The 10,005-nt window shown below is 34.3% G+C and overlaps 1 protein-coding gene across 2 annotated transcripts in view; it reads right to left on the minus strand.

The window, feature by feature from the left end:
* The window catches only part of LOC107564136 (ceramide synthase 6-like), a 43,797-nt gene that overhangs the window by 8,469 nt on the left and 25,323 nt on the right, over window positions 1-10,005 (minus strand). The window contains exons 5-6 of one of the 2 annotated variants that reach the window (XM_016249145.1): window positions 6,611-6,661; window positions 4,264-4,356 (exon numbers count right to left, since the gene is read on the minus strand). The exons of the other annotated variant lie outside the window; for it this stretch is intronic. Coding sequence (XP_016104631.1) covers window positions 4,264-4,356; window positions 6,611-6,661 — 144 coding nt within the window. The remainder of the gene's footprint in view (window positions 1-4,263; window positions 4,357-6,610; window positions 6,662-10,005) is intronic. 2 annotated transcript variants of the gene reach the window in all.

Here is a 10,005-nt window from a genome sequence, read left to right on the forward strand (position 1 = left end):
CGCATCATATGACCCCTTTAATATATATTTTAATCAAATTAAAATGAAACAAACTCTTTTATGTTTTTGTCAAACAAAGGGGGTTTACTATTAAAATTAAAACATGGAAGTAATATAGTAATGTATTTCTGTCACGATTTCTTTAAGTCAAATCAAACTTTTATTTTGACGGGTTGCCATGAGGACCTTTGAGTTTCCATATGCATATGATATGATGATAGTTTTACTCAAACGAAACATACATACAATACACAAAAACATACAACAAAATTACTATTACTTTCACAAATTAAAATGAACACCGATCATTTCAAATAAAAACAAATTTAAACTAATAAAAACATTAATATTAATACATATTTATTGATTAATAAAAACAGATTTTTTTTCAGTATATCAATTTTACTAAAAGAATACTGCTTCAAGTTGACTCCCTCATGAAAGCGCTAACAGCTAAACCCTGACTGAGCAATCAATTACTAAAAATAGTTCTTTATTTCCAACTTGTTAGTCATTTGATTCATTTTCCTGCCATTGTGTAAATAATCAAGCTATAATTAAAAACGTTTGTGTGTCTGAGCTTGACCAAAGATATTTCTGGAAGTCTGTCACACCCTTTTATATAAATAGTGTTTTTAAATTATAACACAAGCATATTCAGGTTTTTAAGAGTCCAAAATGTCCTGCAGAACAGGAAGGACTAATTCGGGTTTGCATAAATTTCATATAGCTACAGCATATCACTATATTAGCAACTTTATTCACAACTTGCTAATGTGTGCATAAGAAACCATGAATCAACTAAACCGCTTAAACACTGCAAGATAAAGGAGCCATCAGTGTCCTCACACTCTATTCTCACTGAGGGAATTCTGTTGAAGAAAGCTCTCAAGAGGCCAGGTGTTGATGATGAAGATGAGGAGGAAGTGCAGTGGGGTGAAAAACAGAATGGAAGCATGGCAAACGAAGAGAAGGGTGTAGACTGGTGAGGCGGGAATGGGGCAGAGCACATCCTCAATGCGTGCATGGAAAAACTGAAAGGAGAGAGCAAAGAAAAACAAGATTTGCATTTCCTGAAGGAAACAGCAGGGCATGCAAGGCAGAAAAAAAGATAGTATTTGAGTTTAAGGTTGTACGTAGGTTTTGAGTTTTTTTTTTTTTTACTGTCAGAACATGTCTTGTTTGCAGTCAGCTGTACATAAAAAAAAAATAAATAAAAAAAAATATATATATACAGTGGGTACGGAAAGTATTCAGACCCCCTTACATTTTTCACTCTTTGTTAAATTGCAGCCATTTGCTAAAATCATTTAAGTTAATTTTTTTCCTCATTAATGTTATATATATATATATATATATATATACACACACATATATAAGTACTTTTATTACTTTTCTTAATATTTAAATTAGATACATTTCTTTATAAATAATTTATAGTTAGTTTTCATTTTAACTAGTTAAAAATCTTTAGTTATTTTGTTGTGTTTATGTCATTCATACACACACACACACACACACACACACACACACATATATATATATATATATACTGTATATATATAGATACATACATATATATATTATAGCAATTGTAGTACTTAAACTAAATGAAATAAGAAATGTATATAGCCAAGCTGAAATAAAATGTTTCATTTTTTTTCAATTTAGTTTCAAGTAATGACATTTATTCATGGTTTTAGTATTTAACAATAATACTGTTGATAAGTAAGTTTTTTAAATATTTGATTTAATATCAATTATTGTTTACCCAATGTATCATTAGTACCATAATAACCTTGATACATATATATTTTTTGTATTCATATATATGTAACGTTTACGTTTTTTATATTCTATTTTATATCAGTTAATGTTTTTTATGTTAAGTAAGAAGTTTTTTGATTTTAGTAATTAACAATTTTATATATACATACATACATACAGTACATACATACAAATATATATAAATATATACAGTATATATACTAAATTAATTGCAGAAGTTTAATATGTAGAGTTAGCGGTTTCCAACAAACCCTAACCAGTATGTGTTGCCTTGCAAACAGTGTAAAAACAGAAAAACATGCAGAGAAATGAGAGCGGCTGAGTGCATGAGTCTGGCTCTGAGGGGCTGTGAAGGAAAGAAGAGAAAGAAAATCTAGAAAGCACAGACTGCAGGTGCTAACTGTCCATCTGTTCAAACACACAGGCTGAGAATCTCCTGCGTTACGCCACAAAACCAATACGGCTGTGACGGAGAGTGCTTATGTCAGCTGCAGGAGAGCACTTTTACATTGAGAGGACACTGCCGTAATCAACACGGGACAATTACACAGCATGTGGAGCTCAATGAAGCTTTTGAGAGCGCTGAGGGCAGTCTGGATTTTAGTTTACATTTGCATTCATTTACATGACATTTGTTTAAGACTGACGTTGTGTCTCAGACAGGTGCAGCATGAGAAGGTTACAGCGTCAAGTAATTTGCCTGTTCACACTGAAAGCAAAAATTATGTGCACACAGCCAAACAGAAGATAAATGATGTTAATGTAGCATTATGAATTATGTGATTTAGGATTTTGGACCAATAAGATTTGACAGTAAGTGGAGCAACCAAGTGTGGCCTGAAGAAACACACACCGTGCAACTGACAGAATGTCTCATTGAAACTGATTAGGAAAAAACTGCGGATAAAAAAAAAAAAAAAAAGGTAGCTTTAATCATTAGTTATTTTGCAATAAAATCATCCTAAATGCAAATGTATGACAGTTTCCCAAAATAATTTGGTTCATGTGCACAAAAAAGATTCCTGACTTTAGGTACTTAGCTATTATTTTATGAATTTATTTATTCAAAAGTTTGAGATCAGTAAGATTTTATATACGTTTCAGAAAGAAGTGTCTAGTGCTCACCAAGGCTGCATTTATTTGATCAAAAATTCAGAAAAAACAGTAATACTGTCAACTATTATTACAATTTAAAATAACTGTTTTCTATTTGAATATATTTTAACAATTTACTTATTTTTGCAAAGCAAAGCTGAATTTTCAGCATCATTACTCCAGTCTTCAGTGTCACATGATCCTTCAGAAATCATTCTAATATTCTGATTTCCTGCTGAAAAAACATGTTTTATTATTATTATGTTGAAAACAGCTGAGTAGAATTTTTTTCAGGTTTCTTTGATGAATAGAAGGTTCAGAAGAACAGCATTTATCTGAAATAGAAATCTTTTGTAACATTATAAATGTCTTTAGCATCACTTTTGATCAATTTAAAGCATCCTTGCAAAATAAAAGTATTAATTTCTATAATTACCCCCACCCCCATTTATTTCAGATAAATGCTGATCTTTGGATCTTTCTATTTATCAAAGAATCCTGGTGAAAATGTACTCAACTGTTTTAAATATTAATAATCATTACTCCAGTCTAGTGTCACATGATCCTTCAGAAATCATTCTAATATGCTGATTTGATGCTCAAGAAACATTTCTTATAATCCATGTTGATTCATATTTTTGTGGAATTTGTTTTCTTCAGGATTCTTTGATGAATAGAAACGTCAAAAGCAATTTAATGCATTATTGCTTTTTAACTTTTTTATTTATTGTGTATTTATTGAACTTTTTTATTTATTTACAGTATACCACTAAAGTAGACCTATATTTTTAACAATATTCACACTTACTTGCTCCTGTATGATCAAAATGCCAAAGCTAAAAATAAATGTGCAACGATTTATATTACACAACCTAAATCGGCATAATCTGTGGGACACCCATTTACTTACAGTATCTTCCAAATGCTAATTTAAAAACCGCAATTTATGCTCATGACAACGCATTCATAAAGAAACTCACCTCAATCTTGCATATAAATGAAAATCATGCATACTGATCATATGTATTTTTTCATAACCTTACATGAATATCGGAACACAATGAATATTAGACACTGCAAGCTTCAGCTGAAATTAAGTAGCAGCAGTTATTAATGGTCAAGAATTCACACGTTTAAAAGGAAGTTCCCCTGAAACCAAAAAACCATTTCAGAGGAAACAAGAGACCCGCCGCACGTCACTGCTAATAAACCCAGCGTGAGAAACTCAAACCGCTGTAGCAGACACGTCTAACCAGACCAAAGCCTCCCACAAAGCTATCTTTCAAGTTCAGATGTGCAGTAACTGCTGCCAGCAGCCCAACACTGATGCTCTGAAGATGAAAAACTGTTATCTGAGGCTGTAAACTCATGGTTACGTACCTTTCTTCTGATGTCTGTGAATTGCGAGAAGAGCAGCGACAGATAGAAGGACAGCTCCAGTATGTAGTAGTAATGCAAATCCACGGTTAACGGCTATAAAAGTCAGACACAGTATAGTCAACACAACACAGAACCACGTATACAACAGCCCTAATGAGTACTTTGAGCAGGGATTCCCAAACGTTTGTGGCAGCTGAACCCCTCTCACCTAAAATGTAAGTTAAATGTAAACGTTTTAAGTTTATAAGAATTAAGGCATTTTAACTTTAAACTGTCACTTCTGGCCAAAATATGAGTCCATAATCCATAACAATGCTTCCTCCAGTGAAATTGGTGGCTGACTAAATACTTTTTTGCCCCACTGTACATATTTGTTTAGATCTGACTTGAACTGTTTTGGCTTGTAAACTGTGCTTGATCTGCGCATATTTCTCTGCTGATTCAGACAAGATGACTTTTTCACTGGAGGAAGCAGTACGGGAGTGATGTGGATTATTGTAAATCACTCCAGTCCATCAGTTAACATCTAGTAGTAATGCAAATCCACGGTTAACGGCTATAAAAGTCAGACACAGTATAGTCAACACAACACAGAACCACGTATACAACAGCCCTAATGAGTACTTTGAGCAGGGATTCCCAAACGTTTGTGGCAGCTGAACCCCTCTCACCTAAAATGTAAGTTAAATGTAAACGTTTTAAGTTTATAAGAATTAAGGCATTTTAACTTTAAACTGTCACTTCTGGCCAAAATATGAGTCCATAATCCATAACAATGCTTCCTCCAGTGAAAAAGTCAGTCCTCTCAGTTGTTCTCACATCTAAATCTACCTACATATTTGTTTAGATCTGACTTGAACTGTTTTGGCTTGTAAACTGTGCTTGATCTGCGCATATTTCTCTGCTGATTCAGACGAGATGACTTTTTCACTGGAGGAAGAAGTACGGGAGTGATGTGGATTATTGTAAATCACTCCAGTCCATCAGTTAACATCTGGTGAAGCGAAAAGCTGTGTGTTTGTAAGAAACAAATTCATCATTAAGACGTTTCAACTTCAAACTGTTGCGAAATCTCTATCTATAATACTGCTTTCTCTGTCAGAATGAGAGTCCAAACAGCTGATAAAACATTTTTATCAGCTGTTTAGACTCTCATTCTGATGGCACCCATTCAGCTGTTTAGACTCTCATTCTGACGGCACCCATTCACTGCAGAGGATCCATTGGTGAGCAAGTGATGGAATGCTACATTTCTCCAAATCTGTTCCCATGAAGAAACTCATCTACATCTTGAATGGCCTGAGGATGAGTACATTTTCATATTTTTGGGTGAACTATTCCTGGAATATTTTAATTTTGACAAAACATTTACATGTTCATGGTTCTCTGATGTCGGTTATTAATCACATGACATGCTGGTAAACTAATAAAATAAACTAATAAAGTAAAACTAAATAAAATAATCTTTTATTGTATTTTTTATTTATTTGAGAAAAAATTTAATAACTTAAAATGAAATGTTATATATATATATATATATATATACACACATGTGTGTGTGTGTTTTTTAATTATTTATACTTTAATTAGATATTTTTATGATGTAATTATTAGCTTTTCATCAGCTTACAGACCCAATGCAGTTCTATGAACCCTAGTTTGGGAAACCCTGACTTTAAAAATTAAAAGGATATTGAAAATTGCATTAGAAATGTAATAATTGAATTATCTGATTCTGTTTGACTAGTGTTAATGCATTGCCATGCAAAATAGTAGCTTTCAAAAAGGATCTAAGTGTCAGAGAGGGTGAAATATAGCCATGAAAAACTAAACTATGACCGTTTGCCTCACTAATATTTTAGGTGGATCTCAGGGGGTGTTTACACGACACCGTTTTCAAAATGGGGAAAAAAATTATGCGCATTTACACAACAGTATTTTGGGAGCATGAAAATGAAAACGTGTTTCAAAGTGCAAGTTTTTGAAAACAATACTGTTATCGTTGATAAACTAACATAAATTTGTGAAAATGGTGATGCCCTGCACGTGCGTATTACATGTTCACGTAGTGTTTCTTTTTCTACATTGTGACATCGCCAACTTCTGGCCTGGCGTGCATAATACAGTTTGGGTTTTTTTGCGGATCCGTGTGAATGCAGACGTCTGTATCCAAAACTTTTCAAGAACGCAAAAGGAACAACTTTTCCATTTTTAGTACATTGTTGTCATGTAAACATACCCTCAGAGAGAAAGAGAGAGAGAGAGAGAGAAAAAAAAAAAGATTATTACAGTACAACCCTTTTAATAATTATTATTATTATTGATATAGCAGACAGTATAAATCTACCTGATAGGGGTAGTTGTACCAGCACTCTCGGGTGTTCCACAGCCACGGGCTCTTTAAAATCAAACACAGAGACACAAATGATCTCCAGAGCGTTTTAATAAAGACACAAGATAAAGTCTTTTGAAAGAGCTTTTGAATTCAGCTACATCAAAGTACGAAAATACAGTCCTTATCCTCTGTAGTGCTAGCAACATAATTGAAATGCTTTCAATTCACTTCTCCCCCTCCTCGATAAACCACATCATTATGTAGGAAAGTTAGTTGGCATCAAAGCCTGGTATTGTGATGATTTCCCGTGAGATCTGCTGTCGTGCTTTGAGAATACTGACATGTGATCCAATCCAGTGCAACTTTTGCTTAGTAGCAACTTCACAGCATCTTTCTCAGAGCTCACAGACAAGAATAAGATTTCCTGTGGACAGACGTCTGATGCTTTAGTGAAACTAAAGGTGTAACATCATTATATGTTCTTTAAATAACAAATAAGCTATAAATACTGTGCAAGAACTATGGTAAATTCTCATTAGGGCAAGTAGCATCAAGTGCTATAAAGTAGTGCTGGGCGGTATACCGACCGCTCTTTAGTGTAGATGCATGTTGATTTTATCAGACGATGCCGTGATTATAAATGAGAGTGACTCCTGGTTAACATGTATTAAAAGCGGTCGTGTTTAGTCATTATTTAGTGTGGTATTTTTTGACAATATTCACTCATCATGACAGTAAAATAGGGCATTCTAAGTCAATATACTGCAGTATTTCCTCTCTCAATCAGTAGAAAATATGGTTAACACCTGGTCATGCATGAAAAAAAAAAATACCGTCATGTACCGTGGAACCGGTATAATTTTGAAAAATACCGTGATATAAATTTTTGGTCATACCGCCCAGCACTACTATAAAGTCTTTAAAGTATCCGTTTTCCTCCTGTGTAAAATCTATTCAGTGCTCACACTCTATTTTGTTGTGATTCAGCTTGGTTCAAGGGTTCAGAAGCTTCACTTAATTCAAATGCAGAAAACACTTCCAAAACTGATGAAAAAGTCAGTAGTCACGGTTGTGTCCAGTTTTATTGTTCTGGATTAAAACGGACGGCGAGTAAACGCTCTGTCTAGTTTCTTCAGTTCTGTAGCTTGATTTCATTCCACTTTAGCATGTTTGTTTTCCCATAACCAATCATTTTCAGGACAAGGACACTGAAATACCAATTTCTCCATAGCATGCTCTTCCTAACTGAGATGAAAGCAACAGGTGAATCTGTTCTTCAGTTCTTCAGCCAGAATGAGCTGTAGGCCTGTTTTGGGTTTATGTCAGCCCACTTCCACTCCTGGTCCTATTAATAACAGCAACAGGAGGAACGTGTCCCATCTGAGGCAAATGAACTCACTCAGTAGAGTGCACTGTCACGCAAGTTCAAGCAGTTCACCTTTAGCCTAGTTTCTACAAAGACTCACAGCATTACCTACATGCTAGGGCTGCGTAAAAATATAAATATCTCCATATTAATCGATTCTCATTTTTACGGAACGATATCGATTCTTAAATCCCAAGAATCGATTAATCTAGCCTGTTTTCAGTTAATGGACGGAACATTGAAGGACACTTCCCATCCAATATATCGCAATAAGCATTGTGCTTTGGTACTTTTAATATGAAACAAAGTCTCAGATTTCAAATTCTGTCCATTGTATTGCAGTATTCAAACAATAAATGCCGTTTTGGCACTGTTTAATGTGGAGTGACAGATCGCTGTAGTACCTCGATCAACAGACGCAGCAGCGCGAGGTGCACGTGAACTGATCATCTCCTCTACATTAATACCAGTTTCAGCACAAAATAAACAGGACTAAACATCCAAAGGTAAGTTAAAAGTAAACTCTACAATCCATATCCTGTCTCATGTAATCGCTCAATCAGTGTTTCAGCCGCGCAAAGACGTCAATATAACGTCTTGTACAATGTCACATAATGTCACATTTACCTCAGAAAAACATATTTGGTGACCATAAACTTATTAGTCAGCTGAAAAGAGGGGCATGTTGCTAAATATATGCACCATGTAACATCTTCCTTATTATTTTTACTGTTCTTCAGTGTTTAATTTATGTTTCAACAGATCCAGCAAGTTTTATGACTGCCACCATTTAAATGTTTATTATAAATGTTTACATTTAAATAACTTTATTATTTAAAAAAAGGAAAAAAAAAAGTGTAATTTTAGCAGTGTAGCCTACAAATCAGTTTTAACCTTCAATATTATAGTAATGTAGCTAGTACCAACTGACTCTCATGTATATTTTACAGCATTAGATTTTTTTTCCCTTGAGAGAATTTGGCATGTAGCCTACTGTACCTGATATATATATATATATATATCCAAAATAATTGATATAGAATCGAATCGAATTGGTAATCGAATCGAATCGAATCGCAAGCTTGTGAATGAGAATCGAATCGTGAAATTTGTGTCAAAACCCAGCCCTACTACATGCATCTATTCATAAACAATATTATATTTGTGTTAACAATAATCAAGAGTCTCTAATATGCTTGCTTTTGGAACATTGGTTATGAATTAAAGTGCAAATTATGCTTAATCCTTATTTAAATTTACTCAAAAATGCTATTTATTTGCTTACACTCCAAAGCTGTATGCCTAAATAATTTTTAAAATAGGAGGATTTGTGAAATTCTGCAAAATATTTACACAGGACCAGCAAGGAACGCACACATACATGTATACTGCGCGCTTTGCTGTAATAATGCAGGGAACCACTCGTTATAAATCTCCGAACTGTGATATTTTCAGAAATAGAAGTCGCGTTTTTTAATCTGAAACGTGCTGGGATTTATATTCCAAAGCCACTCATATAATGCAAAAACACTCATGAAGCAAGCAAAACACGCGCAACGCGTGCATGTATTTGTACTGATGCAGAATAGTACAACCTAGCGCATTTCACACAGGCTGCTAGATTCACTTTCGCAGTAAGTCGTGTATGCCTAAGGTTGAAAATAAATGATGTTTATAGTGAATGCCCCTATAAATGGTCTTATTTTTAAGATTTAGTTTTAATCCAAATGATGCGTGTGCTAAGTGAGTGAACATCAAAGATCACACAACAGATGTGCGTGCGCTCTCTCTCTCTCTCTCTCTCTCCCTACCGTTAAGTAACATGTGCATTGTTTTACTTACTTGTTTTTGACATATCCGACCGAGCTACAAACTTTTCAGTGATGTCTGTGAGAAAGATATATTCACTCGACAAGCTCGCGCATCTGTGCCGCCGCTCGTTCAATCCACTCAGCGTGCTTTGTTTATCAGCTTGCGCACATCAGCTATCCAGGCGTTAATACTGAATGTTTAACGTTATATTCATTGCATACATATACTT

Source organism: Sinocyclocheilus grahami, unplaced genomic scaffold (genome assembly GCF_001515645.1).
Source record: "Sinocyclocheilus grahami isolate Dianchi unplaced genomic scaffold, SAMN03320097.WGS_v1.1 scaffold913.1, whole genome shotgun sequence".
In the NCBI taxonomy this organism is placed as follows: Eukaryota; Metazoa; Chordata; class Actinopteri; order Cypriniformes; family Cyprinidae; genus Sinocyclocheilus; species Sinocyclocheilus grahami.